This window comes from Squalius cephalus (assembly GCF_949319135.1).
Source record: "Squalius cephalus genome assembly, chromosome: 2".
In the NCBI taxonomy this organism is placed as follows: domain Eukaryota; kingdom Metazoa; phylum Chordata; class Actinopteri; order Cypriniformes; family Leuciscidae; genus Squalius; species Squalius cephalus.
The window spans coordinates 2,421,881-2,438,158 of record NC_137123.1 but is presented as its reverse complement, the minus strand read 5'-3'; the positions used below and the strand labels follow the sequence as shown (position 1 = coordinate 2,438,158).

At 37.0% G+C, this 16,278-nt stretch overlaps 1 protein-coding gene across 1 annotated transcript in view; it reads right to left on the bottom strand.

Moving 5' to 3' along the window:
- Nucleotides 1-11,800, bottom strand: part of LOC307154412 (uncharacterized protein) — a 31,281-nt gene extending 19,481 nt beyond the window's left edge. The window contains exons 1-3 of the mRNA XM_079864327.1: nucleotides 11,701-11,800; nucleotides 3,273-3,563; nucleotides 4-1,953 (exon numbers count right to left, since the gene is read on the bottom strand). Coding sequence (XP_079720453.1) covers nucleotides 4-1,953; nucleotides 3,273-3,541 — 2,219 coding nt within the window. The 5' untranslated portion in view covers nucleotides 3,542-3,563; nucleotides 11,701-11,800. The remainder of the gene's footprint in view (nucleotides 1-3; nucleotides 1,954-3,272; nucleotides 3,564-11,700) is intronic.
- Nucleotides 11,801-16,278: the final 4,478 nt, after the last annotated feature.

Below are 16,278 nucleotides of genomic sequence, written 5' to 3'. Positions count from 1 at the left end.
CACAGAGCTTTCCTGCAGTTGACCACAGCTGGTACCAGTCTTCTTCTACCCTCAGCTGATGTGTTGTATTTCTTGAGGTTCAGCTCATCCAGCGCCTCCTCTGAGATCTGAAGCATGTAGGAGATTGTTGAGCATTGAGACGGAGAGAGTTTCTCCTCTGAGTGTTTGTCTGATTTCACAAACTCCTGAATCTCTCTGGACAGAGTCTGATCTTTCACTTCCAGCAGACAGAGGAACAGATTGATGGATTGATCAGCTGAGAGAGTATGAAAACCAAGTGGATCTTTGATCTTGTCTTTAATGTACTGAGTGGTTTCTCTGATGCTCTCTGAGCTGTTCTCTGTGTGTGTCAGTAGATCCTGTAAGAGTCTCTGATTGGACTCCAGTGAGACGCCCAGCAGGAACCGCAGGAACAGATCCAGCCGTCCATACTCACTCTCAAGGGCTTTATTTATTGCTGATATTAGTAGATTATACAGAGAGACTTCATCAGATCCATTTACAGAGTCGGAATCACTTTCTTCATCAAATCTGAATTCATCCAGAAGCTGCAAGCGTTCCTTGAGAAGATAGACTTTTTTAAATCGGTAAAATCTGAATTCAAGCAGTTGTTCCTTGTTCTTGATCACATGCGAGTAAAACACATAGAAAGCAGCGAGAAACTCCTGAACGCTCAGATGAATGAAGCTGTAGACTTTCCTCTGATGAATCACAGATTCCTCCTTAAAGATCTTAGTGCAAATCCCAGAATGCACTGAGGCGTCAGTGACGTCTATGCTGCTCTCAATCAGGTCCTCCTCATAGAACATCACATTGCCCTTCATCAGCTGATGGAAAGCCACTTCAGCAAGTTTCACAATCACTTCTCTGTTGGACTGCAGGAGTTTCTCTGGATCTCTCTCTTCATACTTCTGGTTCCTCATGTTGATCTGAACCAGCAGGAAGTGGATGTACATTTCAGTCAGAGTTTGGGGGATTTCTGCACTCAGATCTTCTTCCAGGATCTTCTGAAGCACAGTGGAGGAGATCCAGCAGAAGACGGGTATGTGGCACATGATGTGGAGGCTTCTTGCTCTTCTGATGTGTGAGATGATTCTGCTGGCTTGATGCTCGTCACTGATTCTCTTCCTGAAATATTCCTCCTTCTGAGGCTCATTGAATCCCTGAATCTCTGTCAGACGGTGGATGTATTTGGAGGGGATCTGATTGGCTGCTGCTGGTCTGGAGGTGATCCAGATGAGAGCCGAGGGGAGCAGATCTCCTATCATGAGCTTTGACATCAACACACCCACTGATGAAGTCTCAGTCACATCAGAAACTTCCTGAGCGTCTGAAAACCTCAGTGTGATTCTGCTTTCATCCAGACCATCAAAGATGAACACAACTTTACACTCTTCATAAATCTTTGAGTCCAGATTGTGAAGTTCAGGATGAAAGTCCAGCAGAAGTCTGTGAAGACTGTACTGATGATCTCGGATCAAGTTCAGCTCTCGAAATGGAAGCACAAACATGAAATCTACATCCTGATTGTCTTTTCCCTCGGCCCAGTCCAGAATGAACTTCTGCACAGAGACGGTTTTCCCGATTCCAGCGATGCCTTTAGTGAGAACAGTCTTGATCTGCTCTTTCTCCTCGCGTCCTGGTTCAGGAGAGGCTTTAAAGATGTCATTGCAGTAGATTGGAGTGTCTTGTGAGTGTTGTGTTCTGGCTGTTTTCTCCATCTGTAAAACCTCATGTTCTTCATTCACTCCTTCTCTCTCTCCCTCTATGATGTAGAGCTGTGTGTAGATCCTGTTCAGGAGGGTTTCACTCTCTTGCAGTTTCAGTCCCTCAAATAATCTCTCATACTTGTTCTTCATGCTGGTTTTGTGTCTGTGTTTGACTCTCTGTAGTTCATCATTCACTGGTTGAGGAGAATCCTGGTCTCCAGTCTGATCATCTCTATAAACTCTGCTGAGAAAAACAAAAGTGCACAGATTTAAGATCAAGAAAATTAAAATCTAAATCTACACAATCTTGTATTTTCTGTACAATTAATGTGTTTCATTTCAGGTCAACACTTTTTGCATTGCATAGCTCTCTGACAGATCCTGAGAAAGCACAAAGAAATAATTCTTCCTGTCTGCAGTTTCATTTATTTTAATTAGGGCTGCAATAACTAATTGATACAATGAATAATAATAGATAATGAAAATAATTGATGATGAATTTGATTATGGATTAGTCGCATCTGCACACTGTGCACAGAAACCATTAGCCAGTCTCGTCGTTTTATAGTAGTGAATAGCTATGGATAAAACGCATATGTAAATTAGCGGACACAGAGATCTTCTGCAGGAACAGGTGCAGGACTCAAGTTGTCTGAAACATGAGAATGCTTTATGTTTTTAAGCTCTTCAAACAAAAACATAAGCATTTACCGCGCGGCTAGCACTGTTGTGCTCTGACAGATGTGTGTGCTGTTTATTACCTTAGAGACGTGTTTTTCTCAGCGCATAACTTACATTTTACAGCTACATCTTTATTTTTAAATGTTAGAAAGGATTTCCAACATTAGCGTATTTCCATTTGGCATAAACCGACAACATGAACAAGTGCAGATGTAAATAAACATGCATTTGGAATAAACTATAGTCTGAATAAAATATACATTTTGCTAAAATATTTCATATTATAAATTAGGTGTAGTTTTAAAGTTCTACATGTAACACAAGTAATCATATTTTTATGAAAGCAGGGATACTGTTGGAATAGCCTATTAATGCAATATAATTACTGTGTTCAGAGTGAATGTGTGTTTCTCATAGCCCACCTCATGCTTTTGTTTTTGTTTATTATCATTTTTAATTTAGACATTTCAACTTCTGCTTTTAGTGGTAAGCAATCAGTTGTTTTTTGTTTGGGAATGTAATGTTTATATTTTAACCTTTTTTGCACATATAATGTACAGCACAGCCTACAGAGATTCATTCACTTATTTCATATCCTTTAAATTACGCATTATTTTGAAGACAACATTGGGCAGGATGTGGAACAACATTTTTTTAAATTATGAATTTAAATTAAATTTTACAAAAAAAATACATCTTTAAGAATTCATATTCATTCTATATTTTTGACTATTCATCTAAATCATAAAAAAAGACAAATTATTCCATTATCAAAATAATTGTTAGTTGCAGCCCTATTGCAAATCTCATCTCTCTGTGTGAATTCAGTGTGTTTGTGACTCCTATAAAACAGTTAATTCACCACTACAGGTTTACACTCACCTGGGGTCAGAGGTCACTGCTTCATCACTGAGGTCAGAGGTCACTGCTTTATCACTGAGGTCAGAGGTCACTGCTTTATCACTGAGGTCAGAGGTCACTGCTTCATCACTGTCATCACTGGGGTCAGAGGTCACTGCTTTATCACTGGGGTCAGAGGTCACTGGTTCATCACTGGGGTCAGGAGGAGGAGTCATGGATCTGCCTCTCTTCACAGACACACAGCTGGGATCTGGAGATGAAGATCTCTTCCTCTTCACTATTTTCTCCATAATGAGAAACTGACTTCAGAAACTGTGCATGAAAAAATAGAACAAATCATACAGAACATTTAGATTATTGCAGTACAGTAAAATCAAATCTCAATACTACACACACATTGACATTCTAGAGATTTCTGTGCGTTCAGAAATCAGTAGCTGCAGCAGATTGTGGAGCATCCTTGTAAAGTGAGTGACATCACTGACAGCAGTTTATATCACACTAACTGATCTTCACATAGATGAAGAACTCTCTGAACGCTTCAACATTATGGAACAGAGACTCAAGACAAAAGGATATGACCCAGCAAGCAAAGTCAACTGTGATTACAAAGTGTTTGGTTTAATTTCTTTGACATGTTCTTTGTGTAGGCTGTGCGTAGCCACTAGGGGTGTAACGATACACAAAACTGACGGTTCGGTATGCCCCATGGTTTTGAAATCTCGGTTCGGTTCGGCTCGGTGGGGTGGGGGGTTTAGAAAGCTAAAATTGCAGCTTCTTTGTTTTTTTACAGTGGTTTAATGAACAAATTCTGTTTTTGTCTTTAAATTAATTCAATTACAATTAAACTTTTCGCAAGGATAAAAAAAAAAAAAAAAAGATCTGCTAATGCTGTAAACTATATAGTGAGCCCACACATTACTATAACCTTAAAGGTTAACAACAGAGCCTAGACTTTTAGCCTAATTTCAGATACTATTTATTTTTAGATAGGGCTGCACGATTAATCGAAAAAAAATCACGATCTCGATTCAGACATAAATGCGATCTCATTTCTTAATAATGGCGATTCACTTCCGGGTATTTCCCTGCATTCAGATCACACTGCATTCATGCGTTATTGGTCACACTCACACAATAACAAAATAGGGTTGTGATGGCTGACCGACATCATGACACGGCAGTTAAGGTCACGTAATTTAATCTATTGTAGGGCTGCACGATTTGGGGAAAATGTCATATTGCGATAATTGAGGTCAATATTGCGAATGCAATATGCGATATAATAAACAAATGGTTTCATGAGTCAACTTACTTGGTTCTCAAGGAAAATAAATGCACACACAGATTAGTGATAATCTGCCTAAAAAAAAGTTCTTTAGTCAAGAGCAGTGAGTGTTTTTCTCTGTTCCCTTTGTTCTTTGATTAACTTTAGCGACAGATATAATTAGTGGCTACTGTGTACTGTCCCTTTAAGATCAGCCGCTGCTGTCAGAGACGCGGATCTCACTCGCGCCTCATTCTCTCACGAGTCACAACTCTTCACGTTCATCATAAGACTACTCTTATGAAGATACTCGACAAAAAGACATTTTGGCATAATTGTGCGTGTTATTGTTCATTCAAGCTCGAAAGAGAGTATTCTGTATTCTGGCATGCTGTTTTGTGCGCACTCACAATATTAGCGCGAGTCTTTCTGTGTGTCACTGTCAGGACATTCACAGGCAGTGCGTTCTTTTTTGTCTTATCGTGCATGAATGGTTTAAAAGCATTTGCATGAATAAGAGCGGGATCATGTAACACTAGCCAAAGGATGCCAAAAATTAACAGACGCTGCGTTAATTCCGTTAACAGCGCTACTTTGTTTATTTAATATAAAATTGCAGCATTTTGCGTCATATAATCGCATAGGCTTGACATCGCGATTGCGATTGCGATATGATTAATCGTGCAGCACTAATCTATTGATTCGTGTACACTAGTGGTTGGGAACGGAACCTATGGCTCGCGAGCCATACCTGGCTCTTTGACAAAAATCATGTGGCTCGCAAGCTCTCTCACCCTTTACCAACAAACTAAAAAATAAATTAAGACACATCAACAAAGATCGGCTCTCTGCAGAAAAAGCAGCCAATTACAATTCCCTTGTTGTACAGCCTACCGAAGTTAATGAAAAGTGTATGATAATAATAATAATATTCAAGTTGTAGGCCTACCGGCAAAAGTGCGTGTTCAGTGCTGTTCGCGAGTGTCACGAGTCACCACAGAAATCAACTAACCGCTTACGTTTCTGTGGTAAATTCAATTGTAACCTACAGCTCCTGCACTGGATTCAAGCAGCTGCAGCTTGTTTAAGGTAATGGCGAAAACCATTTTAGAACAGCAGCGAAAATGTAAAAGTAGGTTATATAAACTTTAATATATCCTTATTGAAACGGGTGCTTTGCTGTGCTTTTACTTTCACTTTTGCCGCAGAGACTCTTTTATGTCCTATAAATGTGTCGTATTTTTGATAATCCGCGCAGATTTCAGTTGATGATTCTGTTTAAAGTTATTAAAAACAAAACGTGAATGAATGAGAAAGAAAAGAGCAGGATATGCATTATATTGAAATGAAATATTAAAAGCGCGATAAGTCGCGAAAGAGAACTGAATTATACTGACAGGATGCTGTGCGCGCGCTCCGAGCGCAACACGGACAAGCATAGTAGCCTTTGTCTCCGGTTGCGCGCCTAAACGGCCAAATAAACACAGAAATATTTCAAAATGCCAAGTCGAGTATTCCCGTAAACACAGTAGATGTAAGTACTATGTACATTCTGTGCCAAATGGAGCAAAAATCACAGGTTCTATTTAGTTATTTTTATTTATTATTGTATATGTTAATGTTCTCTTATGTTCAACAACATAAAGCTTTAAAATTATTCACTTTAAGGGGTCTAAAATAAAGAAAAGAGACAATTTTTTGTTACTCCTGCACTTTATTATACTGAATGTCCTGTTTTTTTTGTTGTTGTTGTTGTTTTTTTGTACTTAAGTGCAATACATTTTGGTTGAAAAAAAGAGAATCGTGCAAGAGAATTGTGATCTCAATTCCCATGGAGAAAAATCGTGATTCACATTTTAGCAAGAATCGTGCAGCCCTATTTTTAGATATAATAATCAACACTCAACACATTGTATGAAAACATGTAAACTGCACTTAACCCCCAGAGGTCGACAATCGCGCCGGCGCGATAGGCTCACTTTTTTTTTTATCAGTTCAAAAGAGATTCATTTTGCTCTGTTGACTTTGATATTACAAACAAGTTTCATACATCAATCGATTCTGTTAAATGTGTATTGTTTTTGTGTATACTCACAATAAAAACAAAGTGTTGTGCTTTTTGCCAAATAAAGACAAATAAACACGAAGCGAGTTCTGCCTTCTCTCTGTCAGTGTAGTCCATTCTGAAACGCGTCCGAAAATGAACAATAACTCAGCGAATACTCAGTCAAACAGTCACACAGACACACAGGCATGAAGCTTGAATTCTCTTCTTTTAAATTAAGTAATTTATATAAAAAACAAATATTCTCAGTTCATGTAATCTGTAAGAATAGAGCGAGATGTCAGTCGTTCTCATCTCATCGAATTATTTTTAATGTGACTCCGCCCATGGAGAGCGCACGCTATTCAAACGCAAATGACTCTGAGGCAATCCTGCAAACCTGTGAACGCCCCCCATATCAGCTCGAGAAAACACAAGTTTAATCAGACCATTGTAGCCTACTTGTTTACACCGTCTCGCAGCGCTGTGAGGAATAATAATAATGGAAAATGTACCTCAGAAGTGCGGGTATTTCGAGGAGCAAGGATCCGACTGAGCTGAGGAATACTGTAGTAAGTTTTTTTTCCTTCTCAAGTGAATCGCGTTTCTGTGTGTGAATGAATGAACGGCAGAGATGCGCGCTCGCAAAAAGACAGTTTAAATTTAAATCGCGTTTCTGTGTGTGAATGAATGATGATGTTTTAGCAAACTATATTGCTATACTTAGATGAGTAAAAATCGACTGAAATATGTTGAAATAAAATGTAGGCTATTTGTTTAAGCAACGTATTAAACTGCAAATTAACATTTATATGCCCTAATATTTCATAAAAACAACGTTACAGTCAGGCGAAATATGAAAGACAACATTTTGTTGACTAGATTTGGGTACAGTTTTTACTGTAGAATATACTGCCACATCAAATAAGCTTTTGTTTAGCAATTTCTGCTCATATGTTATATATATATATATATATATATATATATATATATATATATGTAAAATACTATTTTTGTCAAAAATAAAGTCATCAACTAAGATGTTAGCTGTTCCAATGTTGGCTATATTCAAACTAATGAATACATATGATAATAAGCCTATAATCATTTTTTTACAAAGTAGGAGTACACTTGAAATATTGCTGAAATTGTAATTATTGTTGTAATTGTAACCTTTTTTAATAAAATAGCAAAACATATTTACAAGATAGATGTAAGCAAAATCTTAAATGGTCAATATAAGTCTTCTTCTAAATATATATTTTGTCCTTGCATTCATTCTTGGCTCAGTCAGTGTCACACCTGAATGAATGGCTCATTATGCAGAGTGGGTGGGACATTGTATTCTCAGGTGTAAACCACTCCTCGTTCATGCCCCCCTCGTATATTGGCTTTCCAAGCAAAACCTGTCTTACACAATTTAAATCAATGTATTGTTTTATGTGAACGATAAAGCAAGACTATTTTCACATAATTTTGAAGCCAGAACTCGAAGCGACAACATCCATTAGTCAAAAGTCTTGTGGACACATATTTAGTATGAGTTTTGTGGTCTTATTTCAGCAACTTTCATTTTTATTTTTTTCAATAACCACGCATAAACATTATTCTCTTAAAAATACAAACATCTACATACATGTTGCTCGCATATTATGGTAGCCCTGTTTGTGCTATATAGAGTGAATTTACACCTTTGCCATTATCATGTTTATAAATAACTGAAAAAAGCACAAATGTCAGGGCATGTCAGAACATCTCAAGGACCCCAAAAACAGCTTAGACCCCAGAGGGATAAGGCAGTTTTCTCATTAACTTATGTTTTCCACTCTAATTTGTTATTGAAATATAAATATTTACACAGTTGCTGTCATTTTCATGACAGATATTTAAAACATAGGCTACATTAAATAATCAAGATATCAATCATTAACATGTTAAGTAAAATATATTATATAGGCTAATATAGTGCATTTATTTAGTGCAAGAGTTCATTTAGGAACCAACAATCTGTGGGCACTGAATGACTTGCCTGAGGTAAATATAAGGCTATGTGACAAACTAAGACATTATATTGGCGTCTTTCCGCTGCTGAAACACTGATCGATTGATTACACAAGTTATGATGCCTTTCAGTAAGTATAATGTATCTTTTAACATACCTTCAGGTGTCCATTCATGTTTATTCTGTAACTGAGGAAGAGAATCGCGTTTACTCGCGCTCCACTCTGCCGCTTTAAATGAGGAGCTAGTACAGTGATCTGTCACGCCACATCAAAGAGCGCCAAAACGGCATTTATTGTTTGAATTTCGTGATCAAATAGACAGAATTTGAAAGATTACACCTTGCTTATTATCGAAAGTAACAAAATACGGAGCTTGCTATTATAGGGTGTTAATGGTGGTTAGGCTATAACGTTGTATTCGTTGTGTACACATAAGGCATGAGGTCCATTGAGCCGGGGCTTGGCCGGCATATCGCCCAGCCCTAACGTATAGTGGGGGGTGTATAGTGTTTTTTCGGTTCGGTTTGAATATCGTTACACCCCTAGTAGCCACGATTTAGCTCGTAGTCAGACCGGCTGGCTATGGTCAACGTTTAACGGCTTGGCAATAGCCCTGATTTAGACCAGCGATTAGTATAGCCAAAATAGTTTAAATTGTTTACATGTTTTTCGCCCACACAGCTTCATGTTTGCTGTCACACATAACATTCATACACAATCTACGATATTATTTGAATGTCTTTCATTTTAAATAAAATAAAAATGCAATTACATTTCTCAACCGCAAGATGGCAACCGCCCTACTGAGACATGACTACTGGCAACGTGAGACTTGGTTAGAGATCACTGTTCTCGCGATCGCGCGATAAATATTTCCACCATTTTGAAACATAAACGAGACGGAGCATTGCATTCACTTATCTATCAGCCGAAGAGAACAGGTAAAAGACATTCCTACTTTTGTCTTGTAAGTATCTGTGTTTTCGTTTTGAAGTGCTCATTTTTTTTTTAATCTAAATTATTTGTTGTTGTTGGAATCGTGACATTTTAGTGGGTAACAGTGTAAAGTGAACTGTAACCCATTTCCATGTGCCCTTAAACTCGAATTATCTGAATTCAAAGGGGTAAACATGAAACATGTGCAACCTATTATAATGTGTTATGAAAGCCACAAATATCTTTTACTCTTTTCTTTAGATCATTATGATATGAAAATAGGTCTTTTTAACTTGGCAAGTTTATTTGTATAGCACATTTCAACAGCAAGGCAATATAAAAATACAATATAAGAAAACAATTAAAAACACTTTAAAATACTTAAACAAAAACAAATAAAACTAAATAGTAAATGTTACAGTGCAGTGTAAGAAATTAATCATTTTTCCAATTAATAAAAGGTATTGAGGTATTCTATATAGAATAAAACCAATAATAATTTATTCACTGTTGAGAGTTAATAGAATAAATAACCCAAACTTTACAGTTACGTAACTTATACCTAGCTATACTTGTTGTTGAAAATATTTTGTCATTCTTTATATTTTCATTTTCTTAAGTTAATTTCCAATATTTTTTATTATAATCTTTATATATTTTTATTGTATTTATAATATTTTATTTTCATAATTGTATAATTAATAAGTGTCATAATTGTATATTTTTTCATTTGTTATTATCTTAAGTTGTTAATTTTTATATTGTTCTTAATAAAAGAGTTTTTTTTTTTTTTGGATGGATTGTCATGTATGTGTGTTATATTTGAGTAAACAGAATCATTAAGTTGTATTTTGTTGTCTATTATATGTAGTAATTCATTTGCTGTCTAATTGATGTCTAGTCTATTCTTGGGCTACGTTTAGACATCTATTAAATTTTCACTGACAGCCCAAAATTAGCCTTGTTTTAGCCTAGATGTCAGGGCTGTGTTTGGACGGCTATTGGACGTCTTTTAAATGCAAAATTGCTAACTGGGGAGTGAGAAACTGGTTTATTGAAACAAGTAGTGGTGAGTACCAGTAGGTGACGATAATGGTGAATGTCTTTGAATAATGAGGATGAGGTATACCAACAGTCATTTTTCCAACACTCACAACTTGTGATATGACTCAAAAAGGGCTATTAGGGTCCAATGAAATTTATTACAATTGTTTTATTTTGCATCACATTAAAGGTCGAACATTATCAGATATGCTGGACCTGAATATTACGAATATACGTTCAGTGGGTTGGTATTCGATTTGAAAATTTGACAAATTTGTTTTTTTTGCACACCTGGCATCCCTCTCGAAATGGTTCTCATTCGCGCTTGAATATGTTCAACACTATAAAATCTGACGAAATACAATACTCTTTTTTTTACAATTATCTTATATAGCCTAGCCATTTTTAATAGGATGGACAGTTGAAGGAACCCAACCTCGTTATACTTAATAAATATATTTGCTTCTTCTTGGCCTACTAAAGTGTTCCTGCAATGGGAGTATTCTCTGGCTACAGCGCAGAACAGCAGAGTGTGTGTGGACAGAAGTGTGTGTGGACAGAAGAGCCTGAGCTTGTGTTTTGGGTTAAGCTGCTTTGACATTGTGGAAAATAGAATAATAGAAACAAAATGTATTAAACTTTTTACCCGTTATTATACAATCTAAATTAATCTTGTTTTTAATTTAACTTAATTTCGTTTTTATTTAAATTTCGTTTTTCTTTATTTATATTTCGTTTTTCTTTATTTAAATCTACCCTTAACTGTGTCAGTAATTTGTTAATCAGAAAATTAGTCAGTAGTCAGACTACCTTATTAAAAGTATTGCTTAAGTTAACAGACCTGTATGTGTGTGTGTTACGTGCGAGTGTATTTGCTTTGTGTTGTTCATGGGGAAGATGCGCTTAATATCACTAGTGCAGTGTCCGTTCTCGGAGCATATAAGCCCTGCCCGCGTGAGGTGCGCCGCTTCCCGCTCGCGCTGTTCTGTAGTTTATTAAAAGTTTATTAATTCTGAACGTGTCGCGTCTCGCGTGTCCATCTATATTGCACCAAATGCGACACTGCACTCCCTTGTGAAGTCGATTGGATGAACGGTTCTCGAAATAATCAAAATGCAAACGGACAGACAGACACATAGAGAATAATGAACTTACCGTAATGGCATATTTATGTGTGTTTTAAAACTTCTGAAGGTAATTTTACATTTCCTCAGGATCTTCTTTGCTTTCGGTTTCTGCTCAAAGGTGTTTCCTCAGATTGCGCATGCGCAGAGGCCTCAGGTCAACAACAAATAAACTCCGCCCATCTCTCTCCTTCTTCATTTAGTGTTCTGGCGGGTTTAGTTCTGTCGTGAAGGAACTTAGCGCCTCCTACTGTATACTAGAGTGTGTGACATCATGACTTCCTCAATCTCTTAGCCTTGCTTTCATCTGTTATTCTTTATTTCTATTCATTCCATTTCCACTTACTTAAATTTTGAGTTATGATTTTTTTCAATAGATTTTTTTCTGAACTATTTTTTTGTAATTAATTTACACTCCACATCTTTTTCAATATACATCACATTTATCTGTGTTTGTTTTATTCATGAGAAATAGATTATTATAATCTAGTAAATGTGATGTCTTCTGTTTCTGAAGGGTTTCAGTTTTATTGATTTATGAATATTGTAATATTCTTGGTTATAAACTGCACACAAAAATCTGATTAAATGTATTGGGAGAAATCTTTCGATAATAACCATATGATGGCAAAGCCTAAATAAATGTAGTCTCTGGGTGCTGTTTACAAAAAAGAACCATTTGTATTAATATCTTTATTGAATTTCTATAAGAATGTATTAACAGGATAAACATGATGTATAATCTGAAAGGAAACTGCTCTAATATTCTATTCTGAATATTTAAAAAAGAGCAGTGGCGTCTGCTGATTGGCTGATCTTTATTTCCTTTTCTCCAATGAGAATTCCTTTCAAGCTCAAAATATTGACAATCTGGACAACAAACCAAAACTAAACTTTAGTGAGCAGTTCCTGTTCGCATAAAGTGTCCTGGGGGCTGTTTCATAAACCAAGATTAGAGTATAAGCCAGGCTTATTTCGGTTAGTCAGGCTTATTTTTTGGTAGATTCGGTTTCATAAAGCAAACTTAAAATAGTTCAAACTCAGTTACCCTGGCAACCAGGGCAGTGCAGAGACCTCTGGAGGGGCAGGTGCTCAAAGTATAAAAGGGGGCACATGGAACAAGGCTTTAAATAGGGCTGTGATCAAAATACAGTAACAGGGTTTTTACAGCCTCAAAATGAGGCGGAGGTGGTAAAAATCCTAATAATGTATTTTAATAATAAGATAATGAAATTTGTATTTTTTTGTAGATCATCATATAGCCTAATGTGTTTCCCACATTATTTTTGTTGGTGGAGCTTGGTATCTCTAGGGGGGTCCGGGGGTATGCCACCCCGGAAGAAAATTTTGTACATTTTAAAGATAAATTCATTAATCTGGTGCACTTTGAGTCTCCCGAATCCACTGTTAAAAATAAATAATCCACCCGCAAAACCGCCCATATTCTTTGATTTAGATATCTGCATCTGATCATCACATTACAATTATTCAAATTCTCAGTGTTAAGCATGATAATATGGTAACATATCACACTGAAGTAGACTGATTTAAAACGAACATTTATTTAAAATAAAAGTTCTTCTTTTGGCAAAATTACATTTCCTTAATAGCCTAAACAGAGGCTTTTCTCCCTTCAAACTTAAATTGTCAATGTTTCATTACATCACTTTGAAAACACTAATTTTTTGTACCTTTTAAAAAGGGCATTTTTCCACTAATTTTATTAAATGTATGCTCCATCTTTCATTTCAAATTCTCAAATTTGATCAATATATTCAATTAAAATAATAAGACACTAGGCTGTTACCAATCAAATTAAATAATTAACATTGAAAAATTATAACTGTATTAATTTGGATTATTTTAAATATTTTTGAATATACAAATAAGGAATGTTGAAAAGAATGATACTTTATGAAACTAAACCGCCAGTAGGAGGCGGCAGGCGACCGTCTTAATGAGCGAGTCATTGAGTCATTCATTCAAACGATTCATTCAAACGGCTGATTTATTCAGAATGAGGCAGTTTATGAATGGGTAATTGAATCTTTGACTCAACCGGTTCGTTCAAAATGCTGAATCATTCAGTAATGCAACAAGTGTTGCTGTGAGATCAGAGCCTAGGCTGCCTACAGAGACGCGTTGTTACCTATTGAACACAGCCGCGTCCAAATGATCTGAGGGCGTGGGCGGGTATAGATATATACACTAGATGTCGCCTTGGCTACGGTTTCGTTCCAATGAACTGCAGTAGCCAAGGCGACGTCTAGTGTATATATCTATACCCGCCCACGCCCTCAGATCATTTGGACGCGACTGTGTTCAATAGGTAACAACGCGTCTCTGTAGGCAGCCTAGGCTCTGAGATCTGCACACAAAAACAGTTGGTTTCACCAACCACTCAAAACCAAAACAAATAGTGTTCCAACCAATCACCGACAGGGGGAGGGCGTTGTGAGGTTTTGTGCTCGTGCACGGCTGCACGCGAAGTCGGAGCTGAAGAAGAAGCTGGCCTAAAACCTCACAACACCCTCCCCCTGTCGGTGATTGGTTGGAACACTATTTGTTTTGGTTTTGAGTGGTTGGTGAAACCAATTGTTTTTGTGTGCAGACCTCAGAGCCTAGGCTGCCTACAGAGACGCGTTTTTTTGACGGTATGCTTATGGGGCGGGTAGCTAGTGGATCGCTAGGAAAGATTAGATGAATGTGATAAAAAAAAAATTGGGGCCTGAAATCACTGATACAACCTTTAACTTCATTCTGAGAAAATCTCTGGTATAAATAGATCAGGCTCAGTTTAGCCTAATTATAGACTCTTAAATTTTAGTTTGAATTGATATATTTAATGAAAGTATGCTAGATTAATTGTCATTAGCAATGGCCAATGTTGTTTAAAAAAGATACACAAAAAAAGTCAATCCACATGTCATAGTGTCTGTTGTTGATAAGCCCCTTCAGACAAAACAGTGAGTAAATGCTTGTCCAGTTTTTCCACTGATCTGCTGTAAATCCTGTAAAGCCAGATGAAATCCGTAAGGGAATTCTTCCAACCTTGTGAGGTACTTTGATGTTTTCCACTCTAGCTTAAGTTCATCAAGGCTTTTTGTTGTTAAAATTCCTAGATCTGTCCACAATCTGAATACATGTCTTGCCGTACCAAGGAGAAGGTTGTGCATTGGATCTATGAAGACAAATCTGATGGCATCATAGTAACTCAAGCGGAAAAGTTCTGACCATCTAGCTCCATACTTGCGTTCAATTCATTTCTGTTCTGCCTTCGTCCTTGCCCGTTTGGATAATCCAGCATAGTGTGTGTGATCCTTTGACGTGCGGGGCTCCCACGAAGACCGCTCAAATCCTGAGTAGTCCATTTGTTCAACAAATTCTTTCTTGCTGAACGTCTTAAAACACTTGTGCTATCCTGCAAATGTAAGTTAAATGCAATATGTTACACACACATATTTATATCTGAGCATTCAATGAAACAGACCAACTGCTATCCATTAAAAAATAAACAATGTAAACATTTACATATTGATTTTACTGATTCAATGATCAATATCAATGTGTATTAATTATAGCAAAGAATGTCTGAATATTTAAATTACCTCTGTATGCCATGTCCAACAAAGCCTCCACATTTAGGAGTTGCAGGGATATCTGATGAAAGACAAAGCAGAGCTGCTCTGTAAACCTGATGTCCTAAGAAAGAGCTGTCTTCCAGAATCAGGCCATGCCAAAGTTCCTGAAGCTCATCAACCAGGGGGTCTAAGAAAGAGCTGTCTTCCAGAATCAGGCCATGCCAAAGTTCCTGAAGCTCATCAACCAAGGGCTCTAAGAAAGCATTCATGTTTAGTGATGGCTCTTTTGGTCCAGGCATTAGTCCAACGAGAATCATATTTTCTTCCTTAAAACGCTCTTCACGAGGTAGATTCACAACGACCAAGTAGACGCTCCAACTGAATAAGGTGCATCTTTGAAAGGTTGGAAGGTTATAGCTCATAACTCTCTGTAATCTCTGGGCAAAACTCGCTAGAATCTGGTCATCAGTGTTCAGTAACAGATTGGACACCAGTTTTCAATAAGAAGCGGATCCTTGTTGTGTTTTATGATCAGAGTAATCCCGCCTGTGTTAATCTAGGAGAAGAGATGTTCTCACAATAATAAACTGAAGGGTTCAGAGAACGCCTTATAAAACTCTGCTGTAATACCAGCATTACCTGGAGACTCGCTGATTTAAGATGATTCGTGGAAACAACCATTTACACTATCCAGACTCAAAACGAGGAGCCCAGAGGTATATAACAACTTACAGAAATTATAGCAATAATTATTAGTTGTCTTGGGGTCGTCCGTGATGAAACATCAGCATTGAGTTCAGAAATGCTATAATAACGGGCGTTAGACTTCTCTAACCTGAAGAATCATGCAGAGTTTTGTTCATCTTGATCTGATCGCACAGAAGCGTCTTCAGCTTTACATCTGTAAATATCATCAAGCTGGTTTTGTCATTTATGAAGCAAACAGTTTGATCATCTGAGAGATTTCCAGGGGTCTGTGATTATAAGAGCAGAAGTTTCATTAAGTTTCATTAATTACTGCCTTTTCC